This window comes from Amphiura filiformis, chromosome 19 (genome assembly GCF_039555335.1).
Source record: "Amphiura filiformis chromosome 19, Afil_fr2py, whole genome shotgun sequence".
In the NCBI taxonomy this organism is placed as follows: Eukaryota; Metazoa; Echinodermata; class Ophiuroidea; order Amphilepidida; family Amphiuridae; genus Amphiura; species Amphiura filiformis.
This window is the reverse complement of record NC_092646.1, coordinates 20,850,069-20,868,165: the sequence shown is the minus strand read 5'-3', so window position 1 is coordinate 20,868,165 and position 18,097 is coordinate 20,850,069. Positions and strand designations below refer to the sequence as shown.

General features: G+C 36.0%; 2 protein-coding genes across 2 annotated transcripts; both read left to right on the top strand.

Moving 5' to 3' along the window:
• The first annotated feature begins 1,247 nt into the window (after window positions 1-1,247).
• On the top strand, window positions 1,248-15,052 carry LOC140141597 (uncharacterized). The gene is made up of 7 exons (XM_072163509.1): window positions 1,248-1,466; window positions 9,873-10,076; window positions 10,583-10,688; window positions 11,739-11,807; window positions 13,101-13,165; window positions 13,745-13,866; window positions 15,028-15,052. The coding sequence occupies exons 2-7, from the start codon at window positions 9,978-9,980 to the stop codon at window positions 15,050-15,052; spliced, it is 486 nt and encodes a 161-aa protein (XP_072019610.1). The 5' UTR covers window positions 1,248-1,466; window positions 9,873-9,977.
• LOC140140290 (uncharacterized) lies at window positions 15,036-17,360 on the top strand. Its single transcript, XM_072162073.1, has 3 exons — window positions 15,036-15,155; window positions 16,114-16,218; window positions 17,104-17,360. The coding sequence occupies exons 1-3, from the start codon at window positions 15,075-15,077 to the stop codon at window positions 17,233-17,235; spliced, it is 318 nt and encodes a 105-aa protein (XP_072018174.1). The 5' UTR covers window positions 15,036-15,074; the 3' UTR covers window positions 17,236-17,360.
• The last annotated feature ends 737 nt before the right edge of the window (window positions 17,361-18,097 follow it).

Sequence of the window (18,097 nt, the reverse complement as noted above, 5' to 3'; positions counted from 1 at the left end):
GCTTCCAAACAAAACCAATTATATTTCTAATTAACTCTTTTTTTTATGACATTAGGGTTCCCTTCTACACCTTGAAGTTGAAAAAGATTTTTTAATAATTTTGTAAGGGTGTCCTAGGGGTTAAAAATAGCCTGACCAAAGTTACCCCGCATTTGGGGCAACTTTGGTCAGAGTATTACATTGTGGGTAAGTTGTTGTTTTTTGTGACATTAGACCCCTTGCAAAATTTATCAAGCACACATCCTTGCTCACAAATGCTCATTTTTGGTCAAGAATCCCGTTTTTTTCGTAAATTTCGAGGAAATCGGACATGAGCGATTATTATTTCTTCCAAATATATTTCTTAACAAATTGACACCAAATATGACTAAAAACAATATTGCTGTACGAAAATATGATCATTTAAAAAAATATATTTGACCGACCAAAGTTACCTCGCTGACCGAAGTTACCCCATTTTACGGTACTTCATCAGTACCAGTATCAGGTGTAGATAGCTACTTCATCAATACCAGTATCAGCAGTAGAAAGCTACTTCATCAATACCAGTATCAGCAGTAGATAGCTACCGTAAAATGGGGTAACTTCGGTCAGCGGGGTAATATTGGTCGGTCAAATATATTTTTTTAAATATTCATATTTTCGTACAGCAATATTGTTTTTAGTCATATTTGGTGTCAATTTGTTAAGAAAAATATTTGGAAGAAATAATAGCGGCTTATGTCAAATTTCCTCTAAATTTACGAAAAAATCGTGATTTTTGACCAAAAATTAGCATTTTTTAAACATTTTTTCAGAAAAATAAAAATCGATATTTGTGAGCAAGAATGTGTGCTTGATTAATTTTGCAAGGGGTCAAATGTCACAAAAAACAACAACTTGCCCATATACAGCGAAGATCATTTAAAAAAAAAAATTTCTTCATGGAATGTCAGGCCTACTCTGACCAAAGTTGCCCCAAATGCGGGGTAACTTTGGTCAGGCTATTTTTAACCCCTAGGGCACCCTTACAAAATTATTAAAAAATCTTTTTCAACTTCAGAGGGAACCCTAATGTCATAAAAAAAGAGATAATTCGAAACATTTTGTGTTTTGGAACTATGCAATGGTTAAAATGCAATCGGACGCTGCATTTTTAAATAAAATACGTCATGTAATTAAATATTCATAAGTTATTATGAGTATAGTATTATAATCGATGCAGTTCACATATTCATACGTTTTTCCTCCGCGACTAAGTCTTTAAAAAAAACCACATAATTTACTTTTATATTATCGACAAAAAAAGCGCGTTTAAACACTATGTATTTTTAAAACGCTGTTAAACGTGTAAAATATTTATAATTATGATAATTACAGCCGAAAGAAACTAACAATTTACTGCACTATTTTCTCTTTCGGAGATGTTTCCTCATTAAATGCAGTGAATGTCGGTACACGAAATACACGGCAGATGACGTATGGAGGTAAGTAAGCTTAAAACCAGAGCCGCAAAATTAAGTTCTGTTAAAACCATGTTGTAACATTTCCTTAAAAAACAGATTAGTATTTTTCTTTTCCATCAAATATTAATTTTTACCATTTGTGTACAGTCCCCTTTTAATTTTGAGCCGAACAAACTGAGCATGTGAGGTAGGCCTGCCTGCGATAGCAACGACGGTACTTCAACTTAAACCTAGGGCCGGGGCCCGGGCGGGGGCTGGCATGTTCTTCGGAAGGGGGGGTCCAAAAATACAGGGGGGTCATAGAATTTTCAGACCAAAAATAGGGGGTTATGATTGTTTTAACACTTAAATTAGGGGGTTATAGGCTGGTGACTCCAAACTTTTGTGTGCTGCGCGCGCAATCTTTGACTTTACAATCAAAATGTTTGCACAATCTAACTGTCTATAATATGGGTATGCAAAATGTTACCCGCTCCGCGCACCTTCTTAAATACACTTACGATAAAAATTTTAGCGCGCTCCACGCACTTTCTTCTCTATTGAGTTTTGGCGCGCTCCGCGCCTTAGTTCCAGCAATGAATAATTTGTCTCGAGTCTGTGTAGGTGGGGGGGGCGGTTAAAAAAATGATCGACCCGGGAGGGGGGGGGCCATAAAAAAATTTTGCCCAAAATAGGGGGGTCAGAAAAAATTAACTCCGGTCACTGACAATGACATATTTGGGACCCCCCTCTTCCGAAGAAAATGCCAGCCCCCTAAATATAGCTGCCCTGGGCATGGGCCATGGCATGTAAATAAGGATAATTTACTGGGTTGGCAATTTAATTTATTTTTGCCCTCAAATTAGGTAAAATAATTTACTGGGTGGGCAGCGGTATAATTAATGGCATCCAGGATTCCCCAGGAAGGAAGGAAGGAAGGCGTTTGGATTTTGGGAAACGGACCTGTTTTTGCGTATAATTTGGCTTTGATGTAAAAAGTGGACTTATATACTCTTCCCTAAATGCATCTTATGCCGATTAGCATAGATGTAGCAACGTCCAAGCAAAATTGTATACCGTATTATATTTCACTTGGGACATTTTAAAAATCTTATACTGTATCACTCCAAGAATACCAGCAGTAGGGGCCTACGATAATATTAGATGGGAAGGGTAGGCCTACCCGCGGTAATATTTTTTTTGGTATAGTTAGTGAAATAATGTTTTGACTTTTACCAAAGATCCTGCTTTTTACTGTGTAACTTCTTGTCACAGGCACACATCACTCACAGATTAAAGAAATGTTAATTTGATTATACGGAATATACCTGTTTTGGATGAGTGGCATTTTCTAAAATGTATTGAAATTATTTGATAAGAAATTATGAAAATCTGTTTTAAACATGAACAAAACTATATTTCTAAAATATAAAGTATTGCCAAACCCGTATTACTAGTAATTTCAATGTTCACAAGTAAATCCCAGTAACCACTAACCAGTAATGTCACTTTTCCTTCTCATGCCTGAATTCCTTCTTTTGTAAAGTCCAAATGTCCGCACTAAGTTTTAATTATCTTCAGCCCATTTTGGGACTTTTTATCCAAATGTGTAGGCCTACATTATTTCAGGTGTTTTTCACGGAGCCATGGTTTTGAATGACATCTCTGTGGTATATGTTGGTATTCCCAGGTATTTTCCATCCAAGTCGGTAAATGAATTTACTAGAATTTGGCAATATATGGCCAGCCCTGAATTATATTGACCTATTTCCCAACTATAATTAAAATGTTTATTTTGCCAATTCTTATATAAAATTAAATAACATACCGTAGACCCCAATGTTGCACAAATAAAGACCCACGTAGAATCACAGTCGAAAAGGTGTAAAAAGTAATGAACAAAAAAGTATTCTTTCAACATTTACCGCTGAGTGCACCAAATCCCGCGTAACTTCGGGGGCTGGCATTTTCTTCGGAAGGGGGGGGGGTCACAAATATACTGGGGGGTCATAGAATTTTCAGACCAAAAATAGGGGGTTATAATTTTTTAACACCCAAAATAGGGGGGTTATAGAATTATTTAGGGCTGGTTGGTGACTGAAAATTTTCGCGCGCTGCGCACGCATTCTTTAACTTCACAGTCGAAATGTGCGTACAATCTATGCAAAATTTTTACACGCTCCGCGCGCCTTCTTTACACTTACAATAAAAATTTTACCGCGCTCCACACACTTTCTTCACTTTTTAAGTTTTGACGCGCCGCGCCTTAGTTCCGCAATGAATAATTTTTCTTGAGTCTGTGTAGTTGGAAGGGGGGGGGTCATAAAATTTTTTCGACCGCGATAGGGGGGGTCGTAAAAAATTTTTGCCCGCGATAGGGGGGGTCATAAAAAAATTGACTCCGGTCACCGACATATTTGTGACCCCCCCCTTCCGAAGAAAATGCCAGCCCCTTACTATAGTTTAGTCCGGGGGGGTACCCAAGTTTGGTTTTGGTAGGGACGTGCCGCTGAGATTTTGGAAGTAGACCCATAAATTATATACCAATTTTTGGGCTATTTCATTATAAATGACACGTTCACAAAAATGGCTTTTATCATATCTGGTTGATATAATTAGGGTGATAATGCAGTGTTATTAACTTAATTCTAAGTATGCCACAAACTACAAGCTACATGAGCATTTTTACAGAATTCTGTCTATTTTTTGTATAAAAAATTGCCAAAAGGTACATTTTAACCCAATTTTGGAGTCCCATTTCATTTTGCCCATGTATTCTGAATTAATTCTTTGAAAAATTAGGTACATTCTATGGCAATGTGCTTGTTGCAATGAAAATATGATATGTGTGGAACATCATGCAAGTTGAATGGTGAAAATTGGTGCAAAATGTTAAAATTCAGAGATTCTTGCAAAATTGGCATTTTGCGTTAAATAAAAAAATGAGTGTCCTCTCCAATTCATGCCTCCATTTTTGTTAACATTAAAGAGGAAATATAAACCCTTACCCTACCTGTATAATCTGTGTTATATTACCAATTGATGGGACAGGGCACTGATTGAGGAATTCATTTATTTTACATACAGTAGACCACTTGTTCTTGATACCACAGTTCGCGTTAAAATTTGTCCTCTCCAGAACTGAAGTTAATTACTAATTGTTGAAATAAGAAGGGTTATATCATAGAATGTGAAATTTGTAGAGGAAGAGTGGTCTTCCTTCTACCAAGGTGGCACATGATTTGGTATTTGTTGCATTTTTGCAAGCCTGTATCCACGGTTCTGTTTGCAATTTAACAAATGTCCTCTCCAGCACAATTATGTCATTTCCATGAATTGGTAAACAAACTAAAAAATAAAAATTTCAAAGAGCCAAACCTACAGGAAATTTTTGCATTTTATTGCAAATTATGCTTACAAACCACTTTAGTGTTCAAATTATTGTCCAGTTGTTGAGAACACATATGATATTATTCTGCATTGAACTTGGTTAGCTAAAAATTGCAATATTCCTAATTTAACCAGAATATTAACCCTGTTTGAAGTGGATTTTAAATGCTGGGGATCTTTTATGCAATAATATTGATAGTTTCTTGTTAATGCAGCTATTTCTAAAGTTAAAGTATGCTTTATTATGTGTTAAAAATGTGTCCTATCCAGAACAAATGACACAGGAGGGTCTTTTATTTTAGGTTTTCCATGACTAGTACAACAGATTGACGCAGAATACTAACTTATGCATCAGTGTAGCTATTGGGCAGGACAAAATGACTATTTCATGAATTTTTCATGTGAAGATAAAGTTTATCCTTAAAAATATGTAGTAATTTTGCACCATTTATCTGGATTAGTATCAATTTACTAATTGTTTTATATTGAAACTGGCATATTTAAGACACTGAAGTGTAAAGGAACATACAACAATTATTACAGACTAAATATGAATAAGTATGAACCCAATGTTGGTTACATATACTCTTTCAAAGTTGTGTATTAAATTGTTTAAAAAAATGTCTCCTCCAGACGGCAGCTATGTTTTACACAGCAAAAATTCAATTTAATTTTTTTAATGGTTCCTGAGGGTTTGACGCTCTAATATTTTGAGAATTATTGACACACCATCTGAAATTTGAAATGATAATGAATTTGCATGAAATAAATGAGTTTGAATTTTGACCGCTTTTGGGACTCAATGTTGTCATTTATAATGAAATAGCCCTTTTAAAGAAATCTGGACCCATTGATGTACCAAAAGTCAAAATTTTCGGCCAAATTTACCCAAAATTGTCTTAGTTTTTACGAATTTTCCCAAAATTTTGGGAAAATTTTGAAAATTTTAGCTAGATGAAGGAAAAATTGGGCTGTTTTCCGAAAAAATTGAGAAAATTTGAAAAAATGACCCATTCATATACCAAAATAGGCTTTGAAAAAGGGGTCATTTATATACCAGAAGGCTGAAAATGCTACCCATGTTTGCGGCACGTCCCCGTATGGTCATTTGTACTGAGTACCCCCCCGGGAGTTTAGTACCATAGCTTACTTCTTTAGTACCGTAACTACTCCGCAACTGCCGCGTATCTTAAACTAGTATTTTTCGGACTTGTTCTGAAGCGCAACTGGCGAGTAACTACTTCTTTAGTATCTTCGTTAATGGAGCAGTAAATCCCAATCAGCACCTTTAATATCACGTTTTTAACCACGCGGCCAATTGTTATTCAATACCCCGGTGCTAAATACCCCGGTACAAACAAAATACCCTATTAGTGTATTTAGCATGCTTTGTACATGTAGTAGGCCTATAGGTTTATAATGATAATTATGATATATATTTTGTCACACCATGACAGAAGGGGTAACCCGCTGGGGGTGTCAGCCGTGTAGTTTTTGTAAAAATCCTTTCGGTTAAAAGTAGTTTACATGTTCAGTCGCGTATCAGGGTCAGTTGTAGGAGGGGGAAAAGACAAAAACAAAATTTGGTGGGCATCATAAATTTTTAGGGGGTTGGTTTTAGGGTGTTGACATTTTTTTGTGAGATTGGAATTGTCTTTTTGGGGGAGCAACCCCCCCCCCCAGACCACCTTGGTACTCAGTTCAAATGACCAGTGTTGTTAATTTACCGGTAAATTAAAAATGGTGGTAAATTACCGGTAAAAAATGGTAAAATAAGTAAATTAAGTAAATTATAAAAGCGCTTTAAAATGACAAATAAAAATTAAATTCTTTTCAAATTAAGAGCTACATAGATACTTGTACACAGTCCTGTTTTGTAGAATTCACCTCTCCAGATGAAAATCAGCTTCATAAACAAAGCTGAAGTTAAAAGAAGTGAATCAAAAGTCATGTTAGTATTTACGCACATTTTAGAAAGTGTTTTCATGTTTTCTCTCATAAACAGAGACACACACAGAGCCTGTCTATTCCAGAAAAATACAGCACTAATTTTTTGGAATTAAACAAAATATTAATTATCTTGTTTTGATGAATGAAACATAGCTAAATCCTAATCCTTTACTTTGTTCTAACTCCCAATAAGAGTCAAAATTTTACTAGATAATTTGGTCAATTGTTGGAAATAAGGGCCAATGTGTTTTTAGGGTGTTTTTTGTGACAACCAAGCCCAAAGACTAAATTCAAGTTATGCATTCTAATTTTTGGAAGACAGGTTTTCTAATCTTCTTCATAACCAATCATCAAAAATGACTTAAAATATTCAAATTATGAACTATTTCTTAGCCTTTACTCAAGATTTTGAATGCTTAGACTTGTGCCAAGTCTTAGAATTTTGTGGCTACAATTGCAAGAAAACATGCATTTTTTTGCCCATTTCCCATCAAATTGGCCAAATATTTAAATTGCCAGTTAGAACTAACTAAAAGATTAGGATTAAACTGTTTCATTTCGCAAAACAAGATAACATTTTTTAATTCCAAAACATTATATTAGTTCTGTATATTTTCTGGGATAGCTAGGAGGGAGTAGATATATATTATAGCATTTGAGAAAACTACATTCAGTTTTTATGCAATCACATACTTATTTTCATTTTCATGGTAGACACACTTAGGCCGTATCTCATGATTGATGGTAATGAACCTGACAATTCATATTAGGATCTGAAAAATCTAAGATTTTCAAGGATGCTTACTATACCATTCATCATCACCATTAAAGAGTGTTAAAACTTAATGTAGAATGAACAATGATGTTTTACAGCATATACTCAAAATACACAGGGAACATTTTGGTAAATGCAGAGACAAATAGCATTTATTTTCTGAATGATATGAATCAAAAGGGTAGTTCACTCACATTTGTGACAAAAAATCTGGGAAATTTTACCAGAGTTTTCTACAGTTCGTTAATGCATTACTTCCATATGGTTAATGTTTATAAGTTTCATTTAGAAAGCTCACAAGATAGGCAAGCCATGATCAAAGGAGTCAGGACTGAATGGAAATTTAATATTGGTATGGGTTGGGGGTGCTGCTTTCATAATTTCATTAGCCTGGTTTAATATAAGATTTAAAAATTTAGTGAAATTTTGAGGTGTTATTGTTTTATTTCTTGAGTTATATGAGTGTTAAATTTACTTGCAAGTTGCAATGCAAGTCACAAGAACATGCTGGTCGGCTGAATGCACAATCACTGAAACTGCGACTTAAGTATTATATAGCAGATAGTAAAGTATGGGTAATTATGTATTGTAGGTAGCTACAAAATCATTATTCCAAGCTAAGTTGTGCAAATATGGCAAATAAAATTGTCATCTAATGTAAAACAAACAAACAAAAACAATATTATAAAATATTAGAAGTTTTAATAAAAATAAATCCTTTTATTTTATATTTTACTTATTTTACCATATTTTACCACGGTAAATTAAGATGGCGGTAAATTACCGGTAATTTACCATGTAAATTAACCGGTAATTTACCGACTCACAACACTGCAAATGACCATACGTCATAATAAGCCGCAAATATGGGTGTCACTGTGGGGCCTCTTGTATAATAATGGTCCCCATTCATGTACAATTTTAGGTTTGTATTTTTCTAAAACATCACAAAAAGCGCTTTGTATTTTTAATGATATTTGACTACAATGTCGCAAAATTGTTTTCAATTTGGGCCAAATATCTGACAATCATGGGCATATTCTATTCAAACATTAACCGGATGGTTTCAAGTCTATTAAAACGCGCCTCATTCAAGAATCCAAATTCATGAGCTAAATATGAATTATTTCTGGTTTTGTGTGGAAATTGCTCAAAATAATATTAATTTTTGGCTTCTATACCATTGTGTACTGTGTGATATTTATTCCTACTCCAAAGTTGTAAAGTAAGTGAATAAATTGGCATGTGTTAGAAAAGATACATCACTTTTATTATTCAAAATCACTTTTAAAATGATTTCAGGAGATGCACGATGGTACTAGTTTTACGATAATTATTATATGGTGCCAAATTTTTTGTGGGCAAAATAATTTACTGGGTGGGCACTTTTGGGCAATGGGCAAGTGAAATTTACTGGGTGGGCAAAATATTTTACTGGGTGGGCATTTGCCCACCTAGTTAACATGTTATTTACCTCCCTGCCATGCAGCCAAAAGTGCTCTATCATCATATGTCATGATTTAACTGTTTCGTAGGACAGATGTTTCAAATGGACAAATCATATCAAATCGGTTATTTGGAGGGGATTGTGAAAAATCTAAACATTTTGCCTTTGGAACTGAGGAATATCCCGAGGACCAAATCAAAATGTTTAGATTTTTCACAATGCCCGGCATATTACGGATGCAAAGTTATTAACCGCATTCATAACCGTCACTTTGATCTCTTCACTGTACAAAACAGCACAAAATTTTGCTCAAAAGTCTTTTTACATCTTCCCTTTCAAAAAATCGATCAGGCTAAAACAGGAAAACCAATAAGAAATGTGCGTATCACAATCTGTGCAAATATGGTAGCGCGCAATCCAAATACTGCAGCCAGCATGCACGTGCAGTTTGTTTGACGCACAACACGGCGGTCGCGGAGATTACTAATATTTGCTTTCGAACATTTTGCGATCAATTAATATGAGATATTAATGACCTCAATTTGCGTTCGTGTTTTCACAAAAAACTAAATGTGATTGGATCGCATGCATCGCGTTTATTAATGAGGTTATGAATATCATTTATAAAGACAATGCAAACACTTTCTTCAAGCTAAGGGTGGGGCTTTGGGGAAATAACAAAAATATTAGGGGGCCTTGGACTCCCCGATTTTATAATGTGTTGACAAACACTTTGTAAAATCAATTTTACACAGAAATGAATGGTAAAAAAAATAATGTTCATACAAATAATTAGGACCTCCCTCACCAATTTTTGAAAAAGTGTGGATGATAATACATGTATGTTATTTTCTTACTTGGCCTTACAATATTTGTTTACATGCAGGTCCCTGAATAGAAAAAACAACCAAGTGTGCTGCAACCTGTGAACTGAAGTCAAGATAGGAGTTTGGAATAAACAGTTCAACACTTCAGATACTTGGCAGTCAACATGCATTCTGATGAAACAGGTTCTCATAGTGGATCAACGATCTCAAGGAAAGATGCAGATCTAGACAGAGCTGCAGATGATATTCATCTCCTATTTCAGGTAGGCCTATGCCAATCAAGTAAAGAGTGCATGCAAAAATCTCGCAGAATAAATTTGCGGGAATCATTGATTCCTGCAAATCAACTTCTGTGTAAAGTACAACAGTTTGCGAGAATCAACTAGGATTCACACAAATCTGTTAAATACAAGAATCGTTGGGAGAATCGATTCTTGCCGAAATTCTGACCTTCAAAATAGGTGGGGGAGGGGGGAAGGCACTATTCTGCAGTCATAGAAGGTGCACCATGAAATTATTGTCAATTCTAATAAAAGTAAGCTCTCCCAAAGTGTGAAAAGTTGTTGTTGGCATTGTTGTTTTTTGTTTTGTTTTTTTGATGGGGTGCCCTTTCAAATGGAAATATATTATGGCCGTTTGTAGGCAACCATTAAAAAAATTTTTGCAAAGGGCAGGGCCGGGGGGTGATGATTTTTTATTGCTGCCCTCTGCCAGTGGTTATGCCACTTTGCACTGCAGTTCTACTTTTCTCTATTTTCATCTTCCCTAGAGTTACAATGATCTTGTGAAACAAAACAGTCACAAGGAAACCACAATTACAGATCTGACAAAGCAGCTCCAAAGAAGCCAAGAACAAGAAAGAGAAGCACAACATTGTAAGTATACCACTTTTAATGTTCCTCACCTACAGACCTGTAAACAGGATCAAATATGACTACAAACTGAGTAAAATTTCACCATTTGTGACACGATGTGGTCCATGGAGGCCAAAGGAAGCATTTCTGAAAATTGAGTTGCTATAATCATTAACATTATTAGGGTATCATAATTATACTGAAAACACCAAAGGTCTGAATCACTAAAGTTATGAAGTTTTGTGATGTCTATTTTCTTATGTATTTGATTTTTTTTACTTTATATTTTTGCCTTTTATCACAATTTCAAATTTGTCGCCTTTGGCGATGGACCAGATTGTGTCACATTTTATTTCAACAGGTCTCTCATTTCCTTTGTTTTCTTGTAATATAGTACTTTTTATTCTTTAAAAAAACAAACAAAAACAAAACAAAAGCAACAAAACAAGCAAGGTAAATACTTCATTTGCCAGCATGTAGCTATGTTCTTGGTCTTGGTTCCCTATTCTGGGGAAATGAGGCATGGTACGATCTGCACCAAAAATGGGACACTATGCTGCTGATTTGAAGACCCACATTTTGTAATTATTCTGTTGAACACTTGTAGTTCAAGCCACCACATAACAGCTTGGGACTTTTGTCATAAGATCATGAAAAGAATACTTATTTTGTCTTCCTTATCATGTTTATTATTAGCAACAGCAAACCTGGTGAGAAATTATTATATCCTTAAAAGAAACAAAATATTAAATTTAAAAGCAACATTTTACTTAAAAGATAAAATTATGCATATTTCAGCCCACATTTTGATTTTGCTGTCAATGAGTGTGATTTGAAGAACTGAAGGTCTATTTCTTGTCATGTCAATGATATTTCAATTCTCAAATATTGTTTATAAATATAATGTTGTTTATTATTTACAACAGAACATCTCTAACAAAGTAAAACAGACTATACATTTGCCTTCTTTCATTCCCAATTAGGGTTAATTGGAAGAACATTGTCTAATCATAATGTAAACTTGCAGCCTTCATGGATGGTCATGAAGATTTTTCTATTAATCTCTTTCAGCCATACAGCAACTCCATGACATGCGAGACAGGCTCCAATCAATGTTGAGTAAGCGTTGTGACTTGGAGGGTAAGTTGACTATGCATGTACCCAGCAAACACAAAAACATTTTCGGCATCATTCGCAAAGGTTGTCAGGTTAATATAAGGGTATATAAAACATTTTCATAACATTCAAAAACATTTTTTGATAACCTAAGTACGGTACTGCAAATATTTTAACGCAATGTTATTTAAATGTTGACAAAATATTTAGCAAAAAATGTTGGCAAAAAATAAGTTTACAATTATTTTGAAAACATTTAAAAATATTGTTGTAGTGTGTTTTCATACAAAACGTTTTAAAACGTTTTTATGACATTTATATAACGCGATATTTAATGTTATTACAACGTTTTTAACTAAACCAAAACCCAAAATATAACTTGTTTAAAATGTTTTTAAAACATTGCTATGTTTGCTGGGTAGTAGTTAAAATGTGATGGATCTACTATCATCTACATAGGGTATACCGTATTTCGTCAAATAGTTGCCCCCCCCCTCAAATAAACGCCCCCCCCACCACTTTTTTCAACCAAGATGTTTCAAAAATGCCGATATTTCCATGCTATCTTGTGTAGTAAGCTTACTAAGTTGCGCACATGGTCGATAATAGCGTCAATAATTGGCGAAAATCTGGATCAGAAACCCGGAAGTGAGCCAGAAGTCAGTGTTTCTAGTTCATAGTTAGTCATTTTAGCGTGTGTTTTAGTTTACCTAATGATTTTACGGGAATTATCGTTCTAAAATTGACCTTGAATAAATGCCCCCCCCCTTGGGAAAATGTAACGCCCCCGGGGGCGTTTATTTGACGAAATACGGTATGCCCTTCATCCTCACTGCCTCAATTTTGTAACAAAGAGGGATGGGAAGAAAGTTAGCGATTAAGTTTAAGACAGAGTGTATCTCGCTTGGATTTATGATTGTCTATTCATAAACCTATTTGTAGGTTTAATATTTACAGAGGTCAAACTTTTTTTTTTACGTGGTCATGGGCATAACTGTGCTATGGTATGCAATTTTCTATGCTATCTGCACTTCTTTAAATTTACAATATGATTTAGGCATATTGTCATTATGGTCCATATTATGTGACAGTTTGTCAATTTTACTTATTATGGCAGGCTCAGAAGATTACTCTTCATCATGATTATACAAATTAAATTTTATATTGCATGAACAGTGACAGCACTAGATTGGTACACATGGGCAGGGCATTTATCCCTTCCCAAATGGGGGTGGGGGTCGAATTTTGAGGTTGAATTCCGAATTTTTATACAAACTGATGGCTGATTAGTAATTATGGTATTTTTTTCTTATTTAGATGAAAACAAATTATTACAAAGTGCATTGGGTGAAAAGGAAAAAGCTCTGGAAGATGAAAGACAGGTATGTACAAGAACTTTTAGCTCTTTTTGCATTCCCAAATGTGTCAAGTTATATCAGATAAAAGAAAGAAATTAAATACAGGGATTTATAACTTGTGGCTTATCAACTATGTGAATCTCCTGGTACTATCAAACAACAATCACTAATGTCATTGTGGGGAATCAACATCTGATTGGCATTGGTGAGAGGTGAGTGCATCAACCACTACACCAACCCCTCCCAATACGAGAGTTAACCCTCAGAATTTTGAGGTGGTGGGTCTATGGGAGCTGACGGCATACCGGTACCAGAAAACGCCGGGGGTCTTTTTGAGCTGCGAAAGGTCAAAATCAAGTGTCTTCGTAATAGCTAATGATTGAAAATTGCCTGGAAAAACAGGAATGTGAGGAGTGAGCAATTTAGGGGTCTATTAAAGCTGAAATTATCAAAATCAAGGGGTTTTCAGCACTCTGTTTTGGGTAAAATTCAGGGGGTTTGGGAGTTGCACTCTCCAAACACAGTGGTCTTTCCGGAGGAGTATACTCGTATGATCATTTGTGTTAAGTGCCCCCGGGTCTATTTCATTCTAATTTTTAACAGAAATATGAAACACAACTGGAAGAAGCACAGAAGAAATTAGAAATGGTGGAGGGAGAGCATGCTGATGAAATAGGAAAGTTGCAAAGCCAGGCTGAAACACAAAGTGAGTCAGACCACCGGAGGCGAGTAACCATCAGATGCTTAGAAATGGTCAAGTTCAAGTTCAATTTTATTACATTCAGGCCTTTGGCCCATAGTATTACACAATATTTTGCAGTAATGCTGATGAAATTGCAAACCTGCAAAGTCAGGCTGAATCTCAAAGTGAGTCAGACCACTGGAGGCGACTCCAGATGAGTAACCATAAGATGGTTAAAAATGTTCAAGTTCAATTTTATTGAATACATTCAGGCCTTTGGCCCATAGTATTACCCAGTATTTTGTACATTAAAACATCACAAACAACACAATACAAGTTATTTTAAGATATAATGAGAAAACTGGCATTGTAAAGTATCATTACCATTAAGTTTCAACCATACTATTTCTTAGAATGAATGCATGAAAAACAAATTCAGCTAAGCCTGACAAAGTGTTTGAGTCTTCCGTAAAAGAATAAAACTTTTGACGAGTTAGATGAGTCAAAACACATACTGACAGGAATCCTGAATGTAAGCTGGTAAAAAAATTGCAGATGAGGACAAAATGAAATTTGTTTTCGATATCCCATGTTTTGCAAAGGACGTAAGTGCGACATTCTCTATATCTATGTTTGTATCTCTATACATATTTTAAGGGGGTACTACACCCCTGCCCAATTTTGCGCCTATTTTTGAATTTTTCTCAAAAATTATAGTGCAGTGGTGACAAGTAAGATATGTATATTATAGGGGCAAGGACTACAACTACTGCACTGGAAATGTTATTTCAACACAGACAACAGTTGTGGAGTTATAGTCAAAAATGAGGGAAAACCAATATTTGATCAATAAATTGATAAAAACTACTTGCCTTGAGTTCCTGAATTTTCAGTGCAGCAGTTGTAGTCCTTGCCCCTATAACATACATATCTTACTTGTCACCAGTGCGCTATAATTTTTGAGAAAAATGAAAAATAGCCACAAAATTGGCCAGGGGTGTAGTACACCCTTAAATGACCAGTTACCTGTGAAGAAGGGTGTATTTACTAGTCTTTTACTGTCATTAAGATTAAGATCCTGTGAGTCCCTTGGACTCTGCCCACTTAGTCTCCTTTTACAAAATTCTGGACTTCCACTGATGACAAATATCATGGAAGTTCTCACAATTTTAGTCAAATTTGTGTGTAAATTATTGTGTTGCAGGAAACAAAGAGGTCAAACTGCTTGAAAGAACATTGCATGATAAAGCTATGGAAGTAAAGCAATTGCAGAAACAGTTAGCTGATGCAGAAAGAGACAGACATACAGAAATTGTTAAACTCAGATTGGAGGTAAGCAAGACAAAAGTATCATGGTCTGCCAGTGGTGTAGCCAAGGGGGAGGCCTCCTGTGAGAAGTCTTGCTCTATGCCGGGCGCCCTGATATTTTAGATTTTAATGCCTTTTTTGTACTTTTTAGCCTATTTTCGTCAAATTTTTTCCCTGTTGAAAGTATGCCACTGCTGAGAGGTGGTCAGGAAAGTGATGACTTGAAAACTATCCCCCTTTTTCCCTGTGCAGTGAATAAAAATGTGTATGCTCAGTTTATGTGAATAATTTTCTCTAGATCAGTGGTTTTCAAACCTGAGTCTCCTCTAACAACATCGATCTTAAAGAGCATGTGCAAAAATTGCTTTTCTGTAAAAGCAAAAATGTTGTGTAAATTCCAGATTTCTGTACATTTGAGGGGACAACAAAATGTACCGTATTCATAATACAAATTTCAGCATACATTTAAATTTTGTGTGATTGCTAATATCAAATAGCTTCCTCTGGGCCTTAACAATGCCCAATCTAAGAGTTTAGAAGACTGCTTCCATCTAAGGGGCTGTGCAATAATTATGAGCCACAAGGGTGTAAAATTTCTAAACGTGTGCCAAAAAATACTTGCGCCCCCTCTTGGCATTCCAAAAATTGTTTGCCCCCTCTCAGCCTACCAAAAAATCTTTACACATGCCAAGTGGTGTAATAAGTGGTCTTGATATATATTGCGAGCACAGCGAATAGGAATATTTGCATATTTAAGCATTCCGTACTGTTTTGCTAAGCCTTTTTAGAGTGTTTTACTTAAAGAGCTCATAACTATTGCACAGCCCCTACTGGGATGAAGTCTCTTGACAAGACTGGGTCGTCCAGAAGAACCGCCAGATAACATCTTGATATTGGCATGATGGCATTTTTGAATCATGATGTTGCTGTAGTAAACAATCCCTTTACCAATGCTTGACAATATTACACATTCTTTTGACAGTATGATGCAAAGTTGATGAAGTTGCAGAAAGAAAATCACACTAAAGCCCAGATGCAGCAACAAAGCATGTCTTCTACTGCTACTAGCAGCGCAATGCTAAGACAGGTAAGTGAAAGGGGTACTGTGGTGCTCATGGTGTAGTAGTGATGTCCTATAAAAATATGCTCTGTGGGAAATGGCAAAGTATAGACTTTAGTTCCTACTGGACCTCCAGGCCAGTGAGATGGCAAATCTACTGACCCATCAATAAATTTACTGGTCCCAGCTTTTTCTGATTGGCACCCTATAGGGATAACACAGGCTGACACACTGCCATTCGGATAGAGCATGAAAGAGCTTGGGAAGTATTACTATCGCCGTAAAAAGCAGCCGTATATTTCCAACTTGCTTGCAACGCAAGAATAAGAATAAATAGACGAAAAATGAAAAATAAAAATTACCAATTATGTCAATCACTGATTATATCTTGTCTCAAAAAGGGTCATCAGGTAGAAAATTTGCCAAATTTACAATAAAAATTTGTTGAAATAAGAGAAATTGAAAGTTTCGACATTATTTTATGGCATTTTGATGATCATCTGCAATCATGATCATCATTGGCTGGACTAATCTAAAAAAGGGTGTTGTTGCCATCAGGTATATTAGCTTATATTCAACTTTAATGGCACATTACCTGTCACTTCCAGTCAGAATGCCCCTCTGGGTGAGTGAGTGGCTCTTCAATGAACATTTCTGATTTTCACACTTGCAAAGTATGTGATTTGACTGAGTGATATCACATTTTCAAGTAGCATTTAACACCAAATTTCCTAGTTGCAGTCAAATGCAAGTCCTGTTCATACTTATCATGGAGTGAAGCTCCCATGTCATTTGATATTTATATGGAAAGAAAGAAACCAAAGTGCCTTTTGGCTGTAATGAATGTTAAAAATGTTGCCAAAGGTTACAAGTGTGTTTACCGAACATTTAATCATTTGTTTCTTATTGTAGAAAATGTTAAATCAAAAGGCTGCCTCTACACAAGAAGTCAACATCCTCAAGCGGACCATTGCTGATCTTCAAAGGGAATTACGTGCCACACAGCATCATGAAAATACCGGGAACAAGAAAAGAAGATATTGAGGAAATTTACTCATCAACTTGGTCAAGAAAATCCTCCAGTTGGCCCAACATGAGTTCAGACCTGACACCATCCAAGCTGGGAACTTGCTTGGTTCTAGAAGGCACTTTTTGGAAAGACAATCACTTCACTGGATATAGCTGATTATGGACAAAATTAAGCTTTGTTAAGTGTGGTCAGTGAAATGAACAACAGTTTTAGGCACTCCCAAAATAATACAATGAATAAAGAGGGCTCGGTGGTTACGGCCTGGGACTCATAATCTGAGAGCTTGCTCGACGTGCGTGGGTTCGACACGCCGTCCCACCACCGTGTTGCGCCCTTGGGCAAGGCGCTTTGCCTCGCTTGCCTCACCCCACCCAGGTGCAATGGGAAGCTGTTAGGGGTAGTCACAGTCGTTGTACTGATGGACCCTGCGCCACTTATAGGCTGCAAACGTGGTTCCGACATATTCTAATGACGGCGGAATAAATGTAAAGCGCTTAGAGGCTGTTTACGGCATAAAGCGCTATAATAATGTCTACATTTTATTATTTAATAACTGTCTAGGGGCATAACAGGACCAACAAGCCAAGGGAGGCAAAATTTAAAAATTGTTCCGCTGACCCGCTGCTAAAATGACTTTATCAGGAAAAAAGTGTGCATAAAGCATGCATAAACTAGCAATTTCAATGCTAAATTGAGTCAAAATTAGGGCGATTGTGTGCTAAAACCGGGCCAAAGGAAGAGGCACATTCGGGGGCACATTACAACTTTTGCTCAATTTTGTCCCGGTATTGCCAGCTGGATGAGGGGGCAACTTGCTACCACCGGTCGGTACGCATCAAAGATCTATATTTATGGCAATGCCTACCATCGATTTTT